At 60.7% G+C, this 17489-nt stretch overlaps 1 protein-coding gene across 7 annotated transcripts in view; it reads right to left on the reverse strand.

Moving 5' to 3' along the window:
- The window catches only part of KCNQ4 (potassium voltage-gated channel subfamily Q member 4), a 55792-nt gene that overhangs the window by 37574 nt on the left and 729 nt on the right, over window positions 1-17489 (reverse strand). Inside the window, exons 1-2 of one of the 7 annotated variants that reach the window (XM_084965556.1) lie at window positions 14024-14269; window positions 12870-13055 (exon numbers count right to left, since the gene is read on the reverse strand). The exons of 5 other annotated variants lie outside the window; for them this stretch is intronic. Coding sequence is in view for 1 of the 2 variants with exons in the window: in XM_084965553.1 (XP_084821679.1) it covers window positions 1451-1506 (56 nt within the window). In the remaining variant the exon portion in view is untranslated. Of the gene's footprint in view, window positions 1-1450; window positions 1660-12869; window positions 13056-14023; window positions 14270-17489 lie in introns of those variants that run through there. One more of the 7 variants, XM_084965553.1, reaches the window with a different exon arrangement.

Raw genomic sequence — 17489 nt, forward strand, 5'->3', positions numbered from 1 at the left:
GGAGATGCCAAGGCCCCTAAATCGGACCCTCGCCTTATCCAGCCCCCGGTGCTTTCCTGGGCAGGGTTGTAGGACCCAGTGCCCAGACACGAGGTGGTGCCAGTCCCCGAGGGGGTTGTGGAGGAGGCATTAAGACTGGGTTACTACTCTCGAGGCTTTGTGCCCAGAAGAGGCAGGTGCCAGGCAGCACCCTCATATCACCGTCCTTAAGAGCGCCCAGAGTCAGGTCGGTTCGCGTGTGCGCACAAAGAAGTCATTTCATCTGAGACTCAGTTTCCTCATCTGGCAAATGGGAAGGAAAGATACCCCGACCATACAGAGCTGGCTGTGAGTAGTAAATTAAAAGCGAAGATGCATGAGGCTGGTCACAGCGACCCCAATAGACGGAGGCTATTATTATCTTGGGTTGGAAGTGATGATAATATGGAGACTTGGCACCCCTCCCCCTCCACCCACAGCCAAAGGGGCTGTTCACCAGTGGAGAACACTGGCCTCGACTGCTCTTTCCCTCCCCTCACTTCCTCAGGGCCTCCCCAAAGCCCCGCTGGACAGCTAAAGAAACAGGCCAGGAAGGTTCTTGTAAAGGGCTCAATGTCACATGTAAGTGACACAGACTAGGGCTCTAGCCCAGGTCCTACCCCCAGGCCAGGGCTCATCGTATGGAGATGAGTGGTCCCCGTGGCTGGGACCCTGGGCAGTGGACACCCCCTTCTCATTGTTCTAAAGATGTGTGCTGATACCAGGGCAGCTGAAAGGGATGGAGAGAGTCCCTGCTCCCGGACAACCAGGGACGTGGGCCAGGAGCCAGAGGGTGCACACCAGGAAAAGATACCGTTTCTAGGCCCCTGGCCTCCCTCGTGTAAGCTGCATGAATGCAGCGACTTATCAGTCTTACTCGCCACCGTCTCTCCCACACTGAAAACAGGGCTTGGAGTAAGAGCAGGATATCAATTAATATGAGCTGAGTGAAGGAATGAGGGAGCAGGTCCCTGCTAGGCAGCTGTGGCCTCCCACTCACCACCTATGTGGGGAGGGGTGTGGGGAAGAGGCGCTCCCCTCCCCAGTAGGGAGATCCAGGACGGGGGCGGGGCGATGGGGGAAGGAGGCGGGAACTGAGACGGAGCAAGGAGGACGGAAGAGAAGAGGTTCGGGGAGCTCCCCCTGCGGCGCAACAGGATCCTGGGTTCGACCCGGCCCAGCACAGTGGGTAAAGGATCCGGCTTAGCACAAGCTGTGGCTCGGATCTGACCCCCGGGCTGGGAGCGCCATACGCCTGGGGGCAGCCAAAAGAAAGACAAGGTTCCAGAAGGCAAAGTGGAGCTCAGCTCTTTCTTCCTAATCCCCCACTCCTGTCCGTCAGATACTCTCCCCATTCCTCCTCCTTCCAGCACCTCTTCACGGACCGCCGTGACTCCAGCTCCTTCCCCGCCCTCACCCCCAGTCCACTCACCTTGCAGTCGGAGCAGCCCTCCCCCACTTACGACCCTTCAGGGGCCGGTTGCTCATGGTTCACAGTCTGAAGCCAGGGCTCCTCAGCCCAGAGCTTGAGGCTGTGCACACTCCAAGCAGCAGCCACACTCCGCCCTCCAGACCGCGTCCATCTCCACCCTGCTGACTTTCCTGCTTCCCCTGTCCTCGGCACGGTCCCCCTTCCGCCTCAAGAATCCCTAATCTGGAGTTCCCATTGCGACTCAGCGGGTTAAGAACCTGACGTAGTGTCCATGAGGAGGCGGGTTTGATCCTGGCCTCGCTCAGCGGGGGAAGGATCTGGTGTAGATCACTGGTGCGGCTTGGATTCTGTGTTGCTGTGGCTGCGGCATAAGCCCCCCAAATGCCGCAGGTGTGGCCGTCAAAAAAAGAAAGAAAAGAGAACCCCAATCTGCTGTGAGAGGTGCTCCCCCAACTCCTGGTTGGGATTCCTGGCCCCCTCTGAACACCCCAGGACGCATCTGTGCTGAGAAGATTCTTACCTCTGTCCACCCCCACCCCACAGCGCATCGGGATCCATCCATCAAGGGCAAGGCCAGTTCTGACTCCTGCACATGCCCCAGCCTGGCCCAGGAGATGCTCAGACAGGATTTGGGAGGGAACCAGAAGACCCCCGTTGCCGGGGCCTTGAGCATCAGTGAGTAGGGATTTTTCCCAGGCTCCTCTGAATCCCAAGAGTTCTGGGTAAGGACAATTGGGGTTGCTGCAGAGGTGGGTGAGGGGAGGGAGGCCCGATGCAAGCCCACCCCAAACACCGGCGGGGCTGGGAAAGAGTGCAGATGGAGACCCGCACACTATAAATCTACACATTTCGAAGTTCTGGTCAAGCTAACAAGCTGTTAAATAGGTTCCGTCCTTCCTGACACACCTTCGCAATGCTCTGGAAAGGCTAGGTTTGAATTTAACAGCTTGGACTTCCTGGAGTTCTCTGCTGGAATCCGGCAGGGTGGGGGCAGCCAGCCCCTGCTCCCTGCCCTCCCGTCCCCATCCCACAGCGGGCCCTCCTCTCTTCCCACGCTGGGCTCCTCCCTCACCAGGAGGGGCCTTGAGTGCACTCCTGGGGCTGCCCCAGTCTGCTTGCAGCTACTTTGGCTACAAACAGCTGACCTTGGGCCCAGGAGCTCTCTCAACGGTGGCCCTTGGGCTGGCCAGCCAGGAAAGCCAGTGAGGCCTGTGCCAGCCCTGGAAAGGGCACACCCCTGGAATGCGTTCTGGAATAGAGAGGGCCATGCACGGATCCCCGGTTGATGGTGTCCGGGCACCTACAGGCTGAGTGGGCAGAATCCTGGGCCCCTACCCTTGACTTCACCTGGAACAGCCCTGCTTTGCGGTGTTTTATATTCCATCCTGCTGTGTCACATTTCAGTTCAAGAACCAGATCTTCCACTTAAAAGAGTTCGCAAGGCACCAATCTAGACCCTTCCCTCCTACGGACACCAGGGCAGCCGAGGTTTCGGGGTGCCAGGGACCACAGTCAGGAGCAGTTCAAAGCAAATCCAGGCCTTCATCCCAGGGCTCGGACCTCTCGTCCAGGCCCCAGCCTCCATGGGCACTTTTCTGATCAGTAAGACCCACTGCCTCCCACGGAGATGCCACTGGGAGACGGCGAGTGTCCAGTCCCTGGAAGGGACGCGGAGCTACTGCTGGGGCCTCTGGCCTTGACAGGGGCTGGACCCTCCGCGCAGGACGCCCAGCTCAGAAGTGGATGGAGAGGCCAGACCAGGCCCGAGAAGGAGAGGGAGTCCTGGTATAAATAACCGTGGGGGGCCGAGATGTTTGGGCCCGTCTCCTGGGCGACGGGTGTGTTTACTGCCCAGCGAGGGGGGGCACAGCCCACACATTTGCCTCCCTGACTTGTAGCCAAATTTCTCCAGGAAGGGGTGGCCCGGGATTAGCCCCAAACACTCCAGCTCCGCACCTCTAACAGGTCCTCCCCTAACTCTGCCCCAGCACAGGCCCTAAACCTCCCGGACACTGCCCCCCATCCTTCAGCCCCAAATGCTGCAGGCACTGCATCTGCAGCCACAAACGCCCCAGCATTTGCCTCCATAAGTCCCAACTCTGCTCAAATGGTGAGGCGGGGGGGTTGGGGGGCATGAGCAGGGCCAGGAAAGGCCCAAGCAGACTACCTGGGTGTGTGCCAGGGATTTGAGCTGGGACTGCTGGGCACGACGGGGGCAGGGACAAACCTCTCCCACAGCCCTGGCCAAGTCAGAGGAGGGCTGCAGCCCCCGGCTTAGGAAAGTGCAAATCCCTCTCCCCAGCCCAGTGCCCACCCCATGCCTGTCATGTGCAGGGTATTAGATGGCCAGACCCCATCGGGGGAGGGGCTGGCAGGTGCCCAGTCCTGCCAAGGCCAGCTCCTCTTCCCAGCCAGCCAGGCCAAGGGGGAAAAAAACCTCAACGCAGGAAGCCAAGAGGCAAGGTCCCCTTCCCCCTCGGGCAGCAGCTGCAGCCTGGCCCAAGCACGGAAGCACAGGGTTGGTGTGAGCTGAGTTCCAGCCTGCAGGCCAAGCCAGCCTACTCCCCGCCGCCCCTGCCACGACCCACGCAACACGCACACACACACACACACACACACTCTCTCTCTCTCTCTCTCTGCCCAACCGACTGATGGGTCTGGCTTGGGCCACCAGCTGCTTTTCACTGAGAGCAGAGGCTCAAAATAGGAGCTGTGCCCATCAGGGGACCTTGACAGGTGCCCAGACACCTGGGCTCCAGCCCCATGTCAGCCACTTCTCAGTTGAATGCTCTTGGGTAAGTCATTTCTCCTTTCTAAGCCTCAGTGTAAAATAGTGTAATAAATGTCTTCCTCCCGCGGAGTCAGGAGAATGCTCTGGGATCCACTGAATAAACATTCGTTAAGCCCCACAGTGGCCAGGAATATGCCTCCGAGTGCTTTTTGGAGCATCAGGTGGGAGAGGCAGTGTTCTTCCCAGTGGGAGGAAGTGTTTGAACCTAGAGGCTGAGGCTCAGGGATGTGAAGAGACCTGCCCAAGACCACACAGAGGGGACCCGCGCCGGGCCAGCCCTGCAAAGAGGCCTCCCCTGTACATCATTGCTGCTGGGGACACCTGACACTCTCGGGTTGAGCCTGGGCTCCACCCCCAACCTAAGTTTAATCCACGCTCTGTTCTGGGCCTCAGTTTCCCCCTCAGTAGAGTGAGGGGCCGGGGGCGGCAGCTGGGGGCGGGGCGGGATGGGTGATTTCCACACCCTACTGAGTTGGCAGAAAGGGAGGGAAGAAGCTTGGCAGGCTGGGCCTTCTGGCTCTGCCCCTTTCTCCAGGGCACCCCACCATCAGCCAGGGTGCTCTCGTGCGGCTTGCCTAAGGTCACTGTTCTGGGGACCCCCCCGAGGCCCCAGACCCCCTTTGCAGGTAGCCTCGGAGCCTGCACCCACCTGCTCTGCTCCCAAGGCCTCCTCACTTCAGCCACACACACCGTCCCCTGGCCAGGCTTTGCATAAGCAGCTCAACTTTCCATACAGGCAAAAATCCTAGGGCTCCGGCCCAGGTCTGGCCAGACCCTGGCAGGGACAGTGGGCAGCTCCAGAGGAGCCTCCCAGGGGGCTGGGTCGTGAGGGGAAGGCAGAGGGCAGGAGAGGCCAAGCAGAAGGCACCCCCAGGGCTCGCTGCTGGAGACGCCCCCCCAGTCTCCTTGCCAGGCCCAGGGAGGTGTTTCTTTTTGCTTTGCTTTGCTTTTCTTTTGCTTTTTAGGGCCACACCCACAGCATATGCAAGTGCCGGGCTCACACCCCAGCTACAGCAACTGGGGATCCGAGCTGTATCTGCAAACTACACCACAGCTCACGGCCACGCCAGATCCTTAACCCACTGAGTGAGGCCGGGGAGCGAACCCCCATCCTCGTGGATCCCAGTCGGCTTCGTTAACCGCTGAACCACGAAGGGAGGCCCCGGAGAGGGTTTCTAACACAGTCTGCCAGGCTGGCACGAGCTCCCTCCATAACTCGCCTCCTCAGGGAAGTCACTGCTCCTCAGCCCGGGGTTCTCAGCCCGGCCTTGCTCACGCCCCAGCCTCTTCTCTGCACACCTCCTGCCACCTCTAGGCTCCCACTCTCCTGCCCTCTCTCGGTTCTTTGCCAATGTCACGTTCAGCCCCCCCTCTGGGCGTGGCGCATGCTGGTCCCTCTGCCTGGAATGCTGTTCCCTCCTCCTCCTCCTCTTCGCCTAGTTGACTTCTACCCCCACGCACACCTCTGGTCTCGACTGAAACCTCTTCCTCCAGGAAGCCCTCCCATCCGCCCACGGCCAGTTTGGAGCTGGGCTCTGTGTGGGGCCCCCACAGGACTCCAAGATGCCAACCACTGCCAGTCTCTGGGGGCATCTCCCCGGGGAGGGGAAAGGGTATGATTCACGGCTCTTCCCCCAGCCCCTGGGACGCGGCCTGGCTGCGAGGGCCTGCCAGTCAGGACCCCCCCCAAATGAGAGAGCAAGAGGGTGGCATGAGACCCCAGGGGAGAACGGGGGGGGGGCGGCGGCAGGACCTGAGCTTTAAGGCCCAACTGGTCCTCTCATCGGCCTCCCTCGCAGGCAGGCCCACGGCCCCAGCTGGGCATAATGGGGCGGCAATGAGGAGAAGCCTCTGGAGCTGGACTTCTGGGGTTCGAATCCCAGCCCCACCACCTACACCCAGGCAAGGTACTCAACCTCCCTGTGCCTCAGCCTCCTCATCAGAAAAATGGGCATAACAGTGGTACCCACACCTCCAGTCGATGAGAGAAAAAATGAGCCCAGAAATGGCAGGTCTACACAGAGAGCATCTGGCCCATCAGCTGTTATTATCTTTATTATTTTTGAGAGCAGCAGCGGGGGACCCTGAGACTCAGAGAAGGGGGGTGCTGCCTGAAGCAACCCAGCAGGAAGATGTCTCTCTCTCTCTTTTTTTCTTTTTCTTTTTTTTGGCTGCGCCCTCAGCACGCGGAAGTTCCAGACCAGGGATCGAACCTGTTCCACAGCAGCAACTTAAGCCACAGCAGTGACGATGCTGAATCCTTAACCTCCCGAGCCACCAAGGAGCTCCAGGCAGGTGTCTCTAGCTTCCCCCTGCCACGCAACCCCCCCATACACTATAAGTGCCCCCCCCCCCCCCCACCGCAGCCTGTCCACGCGGCCCAGCAAACCTGCTCCCACCATCTCCCGGCGCAGAGTCCCTGCACACTCAGCCCTCGGTGCCGTCCTCCCAGACACCTGCAGTTTAGCGGCTGTGTGACAAGGCACATGCTAACCATTTACGCTTCAGCGTCCTCGTCTAAAACCATCGGGTAACAGCAGTGCCTACTTCCGAGGGCTCTTAGAAGGACTTTTTTTTTTAGGGCTGCACCCGTGGCATGTGGAGGTTCCCAGGCTAGGGGTCTAATCGGAGCCACAGCTACCAGCCGACACCAGAGCCACAGCAACGCGGGATCTGAGCCACGTCTGCAACCTACACCACAGCTCACAGCAACGCCCGCTGACGGAGGCCAGGGATCGAACCCGCATTCTCATGGATCCTAGTCAGGTTTGTTAACCGCTGAGCCACGAAGGGAACTCCAGAAGGACTCTTTTTTGGCCACATCTGTGACACGTTGAATTTCCCGGGCCACAGATGGAACCGGTGCCACAGCAGTGACAAAGCTGCATCCTCAACTGCTAGTCGGCCAGGGAGCTCCTCTCAGAAGGATTAAAGGAAACGGTGCGTGGAACACATCTGGTGCCACATCCTTTCTGGGCCAGACAAGGCAACGCATTGTGATCTGAAAACTGTCGTAACTCTGAGCCTGGCCCCTCCGTAAGGTCGTCACAGAGCCCCCCAGGAGACGGAGGGCTCCCCACCCTCTAATCCTTCCATCCCCACCCAAACTCCTCCTACTTCTGGCCCGGAGCTCAGGAGGGAGGAGGCAGGATGACGCCCGGACGCAGAGATTTCACGCACGGGTAAAATTTTCAAAAATAATTTAGGGACCACATAGGGTTGTCAACTTTTGATTTCGCCAAGTAAGGACATTTTTTAAAAATTCCCAGCCCCATCATTTCATAAAAGAAAGGACATAATCTCACACTAAAAGACAGTCCTTTAAATGGAATAAATTTAGCTCTGAGAAAGCCACCACGTTGTCCTTATTTTTCTCGGTTTGCCTTAGGCCACTGAGCAAAGGCTGGGTCTGCTGGCGCGTGAGAATCACTTGGAGCCCCGGGCTTAGGCGTCTCGCAGACAGGGGTTCGAATCCTGGCTCCACCGTGGACAAGATGTGTCCTTTGGTGCACGGCAGTTCCCCTTTCTCGGCCTCGGTTTCCCGTCTGGGAAATGGGAACAGCAGTGGTGCTGTCACACCGTGGTCCCTGGAGCGCTACATGGTCTGGTGTGTGCAGAGCACGGCTCTGACAAGAGACCACGCCAGCCCAGGCTCCCGGCCAGCGGCGCCTCCCTGTCCTGCCACTGCCTACGGCTTCCCGCTGCCCCGAAGGTCAAGCCCACCTCCACAGCCTCCCAGTCCTCGGGGCCCTGGACCCACCAGACTCTGCAGATCCTGGGACCAAGAGGCTGAAGGAGCACAGTGCCACCTCAAAGCCTTTGCTCTAGCTGTCACCTCCGCCTGGAGCGCTCAGGGCAAACACCCTAGGCGCTTCCCCAGCTCAGTGCCGGCACACAGAAAACCTAAGCATCCTCTCTCCACTTCTCTCCAGTCAGCAAAACCCTCCTCATCCTTACGACCGACCTCAAGGCCACCTTCACTCCCTGGCTGAGCACACAGGTACTAATCACCAAGCAACCAGGCGCTGTGCAAACCCCACCCCCCAGAAGAGCTCAGACACACGGAGATGAGTGAATAGAACTTGGGGTGGGGGGGTCCGAAGGGCCGCCAATTAAGCCTGGGATGGGGTGGACAGGGGGTGAGTCCAAAAAGATGTGATGCTCAAACGGATTTGAAGGATGAACAGGAATTCACCAGATGATGGGTGCGCAGGAGAACAGAACGAGACTGAGGCAGAAGGAAAAGCATCAAGAATATTAAATGGAGTTCCTGTCGTGGCGCAGTGGTTAACGAATCCGACTAGGAACCATGAGGTTGCAGGTTCGGTCCCTGCCCTTGCTCAGTGGGTTAACGATCCAGCGTTGCCGTGAGCTGTGGTGTAGGTTGCAGACGCGGCTCGGATCCTGCGTTGCTGTGCCTCTGGCGTAGGCCGGTGGCTACAGCTCTGATTCAACCCCTAGCCTGGGACCCTCCATATGCCGCGGGAGCGGCCCAAGAAATAGCAACAACAACAACAACAACAACAAAAGACAAAAAGACAAAAGACAAAAAAAAAAAAAGAATATTAAGTGGGAGCTCCCGTCGTGGCTCAGGGGTTAATGAATCTGACTAGGAACCATGAGGTTGCGGGTTTGATCCCTGGCCTCGCTCAGTGGGTTAAGGATCCGGCATTGCCGTGAGCTGTGGCGTAGGTCGCAGACATGACTTGGATCTGGCATTGCTGTGGCTGTGGTGTAGGCCAGGGGCTATGGCTCCGATTCGACCCTTAGCCTGGGAACCTCCATATGCCACGGGTGCAGCCCTAAAAACCAAAAAAGAAAAGCGAATATTAAATGGCACACTTCTGGACACTATGGGTTGTTTCTTTTTCTTTCTCTCTCTCTCTCTCTCTTTTTTTTTTTTTTTTTTTTTGTCTTTTTGTCTTTTTGTCTTCGTAGGGCCGCACCTGCAGCATATGAGAATTCCCAGGCTAGGGGTTGAATTGGAGCTGCACCTGCCAGACTATGCCAAAGCCACAGCAACGTGGGATCCAAGTGAACCACAGCTCATGGCAACGCCAGATCCTTAACCTGCTGAGTGGGGCCAGGGATTGAACCCACATCCTCAAGGATACTAGTTGGGTTCATAACACACTGAGCCGCAACGGGAACGCCTATAAATTGTTTCTTAGATGAGGAGCAAAGGATGCTTGAGAGCGGGGTTGCAGGGGGGTTCTGACTTGGCGCTGGGGCTGGAGGAGTCACTGTTGAGGGATGGGGTTAGGTTTGGAGATAGATGTGGAGTTTGAGGTGCCTGGGAGATGAGGAGGTGATGTGTCCACGGGAAGTGTCATGAGGGATGTGTCATCACAGAGGTGACAGTCCCCAAAGTCACAGGAGTATGTGAGATGCCCAACCCTCCAAACACACACACACACACACACACACACACACACACACACACACACACGGAAACGGTGCTTGGAGAGGAGGACCCAACAGAGCCCCCCGGAGCCCCAGCATTGAAGGGGCAGAAGGAGGAAGCAGAGCTCCTGACAGAACCCAGGGAAGAGCCCGAGGCGGGCTGAGGACGGTCAAGGGCAGGGAATGTTCGAGCAGGGAGGGCCCCTCACAAGGCAGCATGGCTGCACCCAGGGGCCGCATTTGGGACGCATGTCCTGCCCCTACCACTCATTAGCTATGTGGACCTCGGGCCTTGAGTTCCCTATCTGTAAGATGGAGCTAATTTATTTTTCAACAAAAAGGAAGATTAAGGGCATGGGGAAGAGGCATCGGCCACACGTGCCCCCCTCAATCCTGTGTCTCTCCCATCAGACTGCCACCAGTCCCCAGAGGCCAGAAGATTGGCTTCGTGAATGAAATCAGGGGCTGCCCCCCCCACCCCCCCCCCAGCACAGGCTGGAACGGGAAGCAGTTTTCCTCTGTTCCCGGTGACTCCAGCACGACTCCCACCCACCGCGGAGAGGAGGTGGAGAAAGCCCCGTACCCTTCCCGCCTCCTGGCCTCAGTCTCCCTATCTGCGAAATGACGCCCTGGATCTGCTTGAGCGCGAACCCCGTCTGCCTCGGATGCCCTGAGGCAGGGTGACTGCAGGAAGGATGAGGGAGGAAGGCCTGTTCCCGGCCGCTGCTCCCGCCCCAGGGGAGGAGGCCTCACAGGCCCCTGGGTCCCCACTGTCCCCCGGGACTGGCCCACCCGGAAGAGGGTGGCACCCGGGCCAAGGAGGCAGGAGCAGAGGCGCCGGGGTTGCGCTGACCGAGCCGTTCCGTCTCCGCTCCTTCTCTTCCTACCCCCGCCCTCCCGGGGGACAGCCGAGCCCAGCAAAAAACAAACCCAAAGACAGTGACCTGGACGAGCCTGAGGCTCCCAGGGAGGCGCGGCAGGAAAGGAAGGAAGGAGCAGAGGCAGCCTGGGAGCCTCCACTCCACCAAATCAAAGGGTGCCCGACACAGAGGGGCTCCGAGGGGGCGGCTCCAGCCACGCTCCATCCGTCACGCCGTGAAGGACGGGTGCCCCTTGCTCGGTAGGGACAACGAGCAGGGGAGATTTTGTCCAGTCCAGCCGACAAGGCTTCCCAAGTATCCCAGGGACTCTCACTCTACCTCCTAGCTTGGGACCGTCAGTCCTTCTTGCTGTCTGACCTCCGTCTCTTCTGCTTCTGCGGATCCACTGATCTCTAGCAAGCTGTCTCCCCGCTGCCTCACCTGCCTGGCCTGGATGTCTAAGGAGCCTCGGGAGAACGTGTTCCCCAGATTTCCCTGCAGGGACTGCAGAGGGCCCCTGGGCCCGAGACCCACTCCACCCACTGTTCGGAATCACTCTGTTGCCTGCTCGCTTGGCTCCCTCCCTCAGGCGCTGCCCACGGATTCCCAGCCCAATTAGTCTGCTGCCTGGGGCTGCCCCTCCCGTTCTCACCGCCCCCGCCCCCCAGGTGCCAACCCCCAGGGCACGCGGATCCTGCCCCAGGGACAAGCTGCCCAGAACGCCTGGAGTCCTGCGGGGGCTGCTTCCCTGGAGGCCCCGGAGGTGTGACCAGCACCCTCTCCGCAGCCCCTCAGAGTCCCAGCTGGGGGCAGGCAGCCTTTGGCGCCCTTCTAAGTGCTGCCCGGTCCTCGGAGGGGCTCCGCGGGAAGGTGCTGGAAGAGAAACTCCCATCACCCTGCACGCCACCCCCACCCTACGAGACTCAAGGTCTGAGACAGCAGCTCCCCCCTCTCACCCAGAATCCTCTGTGCCAGGCGGCCCTTCGGGATCCACCTGCCTCTACGGCCCATTTTACAGAAGAGGCTCGTGAGGCACGAGGACGAGGGCAGGGCAGATGATATGTTGGCACGGAGACCGTCACATCACCTCTGGGATTCCCTGTCCCGTTCCCCAGTATGACACGCTCAGGAGAGTGTGGGGGATCGCCCTCCCCTCCCAGGGGTCCCTGGCTCTGCCCCCTGGACCCCCCGGCTCCCCTTCCACCTGCCTGTCCACGCTCCTCCGCGTGTACACACGGACACGCTCGCCCTCTCTGTCCATCCCTGTGAGAGGAGGCAGGAGAGCCCAGTGGGGCCAGGCAGGCTCTGGAGCCTCCTCCCTGGGCAATGCGCGCCCCCTAGTTCCCTCTGCCCCCCAGACCTGGCACAGAGTTGCCACTCCGTAGCTCCATGCAGCAGCTGAAGGAAGGGACAATCAAGGAGGTCCTAGGCACCCAGGTTGGCGTCCTGGTGCCACCATCTCTCCGGCCACACGCGCTGGGGCAAGTGTGAAGTGAGGGTGACAGAGCGGCCCCGATGACAGGGCCGGGAGGGTTAACAGGGCGCAGAGAAGAGGCGGCGCCTGGCCTGTCTGCAGAGCTGCGTCCTCAGGCTCCCGGAGCAGAGCCGCTCACCCCAAGACACCCGCAAATGCAGCCCCTGCTCTCTCCCAGACACACCCAGACACACCCAGACACACCCACCGTGCTGACAGGAGTCGAGCCTCTCCCCAAGGAGAACGACGACCATAACAATATAATGATAAGGCGATGCGACGATGGCGACCGTTTGTGCCCAGCGCGGTGTCAGGTGCTTTACCTCACCTGACCGGGACGACCCTAGGGGCAGGTATTACTAGGCCTATTTCTCAGATGAGAAAATGGAAGCTCAGAGAGGTTAAGTAACTTGCCCAAGGACACACGACGGCTAAAGGTAGAACCAGAAATGACCCCCAATCTTTCGGACTCAGATCCCATGCTCTTCACGGCCTGTGGGACGGCCTTTGGAGAAATGAGAAGCACCCCCTCTTCTGCCCCCCCAGCCCTGCACCTCTCACACGACGGGCGTGTGAACAAGGGGGCCACCCCCAGATGAGAACTCGGAATTTCCTACCGGCCCCGCTAGGCCACAAGAGGGTCGGCCCTGGCCAAAGACCCACATGGGTGCCGGGGTTGGGGTTGGGGAGGAGGGAGTGCACCTCCAGCGGGCTCCCCCGGGGCCTGGGGACGCTCCCCACGCAGCCTCTTCTGGAGGCAGGGCCTTGGCCGGGTCTGCAGAGCCATCGGCTCTCCCTGCTCCCCAGGCAATTTCAGCTCCCTTGACTGGCTCAGAGAACCTTAAATTAATCACCCACTCAAAGTGCTGCCATCAGCCCAAGAATAATCACCTCTTGAAACTCTCCTGGCTCCAACATTCTGAGAACAGAGGCTTCTGCAGCAACAGGGATTGGAGTGAGACAGCCGGGAGGGCTTCCTCAACGGAAGGAAGGCACACACCATGGAGCCGAGGCGGGTGGCAGACAGGGAGAGAGCTAACCCTCTCGGTGACCCCAGAGCAGAAAGGGGGCGGGGGGCTGGAAGAAAAGCCAGAGGCTGGCGGGACGGTCTCTCTCCACTCCCCACTTCTTACAAAGACCAAATAAAGGGACCGGGACTGAAAAACAGCAGCACAAAAAATGTGGGTCACACTCCAAGACTCTCTCCATTGCAAGGCCAAGTGCCTGGAGCATCCGTCTTCCCTCTTGGCTGGGCAAGGAGAAGAGTATCTCGAGTCCCAGTCTGGGAGGCAGAAGGCCAGGCTTCTCGGCACAGTCCTACCACTGCCTCATCAGGTGCAGCCCGGACAGTATCTGACCCCTTCTGTGCCTTAGTGAACCCAGCTGCAAACCACAGGCCTGAACAGAGGAACTCAGAGGGCCCTTCGAAGGGGAGAAGCAAAGGCCAGCCAAGTCCTCGGAAGCCAGCTCCCCCGACTCCCACGTGGGCCTGGCGCCGCCCTCCAGGGCAGGTGCACCAACACACACAGACCCACACCTGCGGCTGCGGACAGGCGGAGGCAAAAGCTCAAGAGATGGGGCCGACTCTGTCCCCCGAGGTCCAGGCAGGGGCGCAGGCCCAGGTGTGCAGCTGCGAAGGCAGAGATAAGGTGGGAGCAGCTGTGCGTTAGATTGCTTTGCATGGGTTGTACACTGGGTGTGCTCTTGTGACACCCACAGAGAGGTGTGCCCAAAGTGCTGGAGTATGTGCGTGAGACCGACCCACGGGATGGAGTGGGGATATGCGTGTGCAAAGCCGTGCACAACAGAAGTGTGACTGCACTGGGTGAGGGTGAGGCGTTTCCACCAATTCCGCAAAATCCTGCCACTGATTCCTCCCCCCGCCCCCATCACTGCTGCCTATGTGCTGGGGACAGAGGAACAAGGATGCAGGAGAGCTGCTCCCGAGGAGATGCCTGGGGTGGGGGTGCAGGAGGAGATAGCGCTGTCAGCCTCGGCTCTGGGCTGAGCTCCCGCTGACCCAGGGAACCCTCCTGAGCCTGCACCTGAGGAGGATCGCAGCGGCTGCCTCACCCGGCTGGCGAAGGGCCCTGTGAGCTGTGAGCGGGGCTTAGACAGAGCGCTGAGCAGGGCGCCCGATGAGAGATTTCAGTTCCGCCTCCAAGAGCCCAGGCAGGCGGCCTGAGGGAGCAGCCGGGAGGCCCCAGACGCGGTGGGAGTCAGGCGCGTCAGGTCTGGTCCTGCATCTGCCACTGACCACTGTGTGTGATGCGAGTCTCCAGAGACTCCATCTGCTCAAGAACCAAATGGGGCTGTGAACGTGCGGGGACCCGCCCCGCAGGGATGCGGGGTCTCCGGGGGGCGGGGGGCGCCGCGCGGCTGGGAGCGGGGGGGCCGCGGGAGCTGCCGCGACCTCCTCCCTCCCCATTCCCACAGCTTCTGACCCCAGGGACAAGGCCGACGGAGGATGTTTACAGCGCCTAAACCTTCACAGAGAGCGAGTTCCCGGGGCAGCGGGGGCGGGGAACTGCCAGAGTCCCAGGGCCAAGGCGTCCCAGGGCCAAGACGAGGGGAGACGGGGCTTCGCTCTGTACCAGCCCCTTCCAGCCCTGGGACTACAAATGGGAGGGAGGCGGGCTGGCCTTTGACAGGGTGCAGCCAGGAGGCCAACATTCCTCCCCAGGGCTCCCCAGGCACGATGGGCAGCCACATGAGTGGCGCGGTGGTGCCCCCAGTGCAGAGAGAGCGAGGCCTGAAACCAGGGACGGGGGCGCAGGCATGGGGCCGGGGCTTGGTGACAGCTCCAAGGGCCTCAAGAGAGGAGGGAGAGCTCGGACAGGGGCCCCCAGTCCCTCAAGCAGGCGACAGGAGTCGGCGGTTCCCTCCTCTCAGAGGCTGAAGCTGCTGGTGGGAGAGGCCGAACTGGGGCCTGGCCTCTGAGCCGGAAAAGCTGCGGGTTTGGATGGAGCCTGGGGGGCCTGGCTGGAAGGTGTGAGGGAGGTGTCCCCAGAGGTGACGGCCCCGGCTCGCCTCTGTTCCCTTCTTCCTGAGCCCTTCTCGGGCAGGCTTTTCTGCGGGGCGCCCTCCCACCAGGCCTGAGTCTCTGGGAAGGGGGTCTGAGCTTCCTGTGCACACCGGACCCCCCTCGCTTGGGCTGCCTATGAGGGGCATTGGGGGTGACCCAAAGGGCAAAAATCGGGCTTGAAGTCCAACCGCAGCCAGCTCACCCAAGACCCTAAGCGAGTGACGGCGAAGCCCCGAGTCGGGAGCTCCTCGAGCACAGGAGAGGCCTCTTGCGTGGCCCGCTCCCCCGAGACCAGTAATAACCATCCCTTAAGCTCCCACAGGCCCTTGCGGCTCACCAAGCTCTTGCCCGCCCCTTGCTTCATCCAAGAGGGTGGCCCGAAAGGCTGGGGTTTTCTACCCACTTTGACGGCCCAGGAGATCTAAAGCTTAGAGAGGCACAGTGATCAACCCAAGATCACACAGCACACAAGAGCTGGCGTTCCTGACCCCTCCACCCCTTCTGAGCTCTGAGATCCTCAAATGTCTGGTTGTTTTCACGCCACGTTTCCTCTCCCAGAACTCCCGAGAGATGCCTCGTCCCTGGGCTCCTGGGGACAAGTGGTCAGAACAAGCATGTCCCTGGCCAGGGCATTCCTGGCATCTAGAAAGGGCAGGATGTGGGGCAAAGGTATTAGCGGATTTAGCTCCTGGAGAGGAAGGAGAGGCCCCTTCAGAGGAGGTGAAGACAGAGCTGGCCAGGGGACGCGAGGCGAGTCCTTCACCTCCAGTGACCCTCGTAGGGGCCGTGAGGCCAGGCCTGGGCACCGCGGACCCCACCTCAGATGCCTCTTGCTTCCCCAGGCCCAGCCCTGCCTTGGAAAAGTCCCCTCCCAAGAGGGGCCTGTGGAGGACGCAGCTGCTCCCTGCAGAGTGTCTCACCCTCCCTGGGCACCAGGCCGCAGAATGGGCAAGGGTGCCATAGCACAGCTGCTCTGAACTAGCAGTCCCTGCCCCTCAGGCCCAACTCCACCGCCCCTGCTCCCCTGCCCAGCGCAGGGCACTCCAGCAGGCCTCTCTGCCCGAAAAATATTCATCCGCGCCCTCCCGGGGGCACTGGGGGTTGGGCTACTCCCAACCATTGACCCTGACCCTAAGGCCTAACCTCACACCCCGAGCAATCTCAGCTGCCCCCGCCCCCATCTAGCCCACCTGAGGTCTCTGCCCAAAGTCGCAGCTGCCACCCCCGGGGGGCATAGAGGCTGGAAGAGCTCCCTTCCTCCAGCCTCCCTGTGCTCAGGGGGCTCCACATCCCCCCTCCTCTCTGACTCTACAGGGCAGAGACAGGCAAGCACGCAGCAGAGGGTCAGGCGGGAACCAAGACCCAAAGACAAGCGGAAACAGACAAGTAGAAGAGTGAGAGTCAAGCGGCCGGGCGGGCTAGACGGATGGACAGGCACCCAGGCAACCGGACAGGCCAGCGAGGGATGGAAGCAGACAAGCAGAAGGACTGTTAGGGAGAGAGACAAGGAGACAGGACAGCTCCCACCCGGGACCACCCAGGAGACCCCAGGACCCGAGGGCCCTCTCTGGGGGCAGCAATAAGGGATGGATTTCGGCACATTTTCCAAGGACAGGAGGTCTCTCTCGGGCACCTGCGAGTGTCTGAGCGCCAGGCCCAGCCCTTCAACTGATATCCGCGGGGCCTCTCATGTTCCCAGCTGGGCCAGGCCGTCCCCCAAGACTCGGCTCTGAGCTGCCAAAATTCACTCTCTACATCCAAGAAGGGCCAGTGTTTTTGAAAGTTGTAGGAGCCTGGGGAGGCGGGGGAGGGGGCCGGCAGCATGGGTGTTTCCAAACCTAGCTCTCTCCCCTTCCTTTCCCCAGGGGGTGCCCAGAGCCAGGCCTGGTGCAGCAGCCCGCGAGCTGGGCAGGCTAGCTGGCAGAGCCTGCAGGGCAGGCGGCACGGCCCGCTGCTGGCTGCTGCCGCTGGGAAGTTGAGGGTGGAGGGGAAGGCTGAGTGAAGACAGCCCACTCACGCCAGGGGCAGAAGTCTGGTGGCTCAAGGGGACCCCCGAACACCTACAGTTGGGGGCCAGCCCTGGGCTGGGGTGGAGGTCGTCCCTGGAGAGGGCCCTCTCTGAGGGCAGCTCCTATGGGAGCCCACGGCAGCTACAGAGCTGGGGAGAGGGCGACAGAAAGTGTGTGTGTTGGCGGGGGGAGACAAAGGGTCCTCTTTGCGGCGGGACACAGGAAGACAGAAGTGAGGAAGAGGGAAGGGGAGCTGCACTTTACTGGCCCCAGACTGCAGAGAGATGGGGAGCAAGAAGCCAGATGTGGGGAGCACCTGGGACAGAGGAGCAGGGGCTGGAGCTCCGGATGGAAGTTAGGAGGAGGTGGGGGGGGGGGGTCAGAAGCGAGGTCGGGCCGCGGCTGGGACTTGGGGCGTGGGGCCGAGGGTCGGGCTGCGGCGGGAGCAGAGGGACGGGGGTCTGCGGACCCCGGAGC

Source organism: Sus scrofa, chromosome 6, assembly GCF_054392235.1.
Source record: "Sus scrofa isolate SSC_HxYL_T2T_F1_AM1 chromosome 6, Sscrofa_HxYL_maternal_Yorkshire_Landrace_v2.0, whole genome shotgun sequence".
NCBI classification, from domain to species: Eukaryota; Metazoa; Chordata; class Mammalia; order Artiodactyla; family Suidae; genus Sus; species Sus scrofa.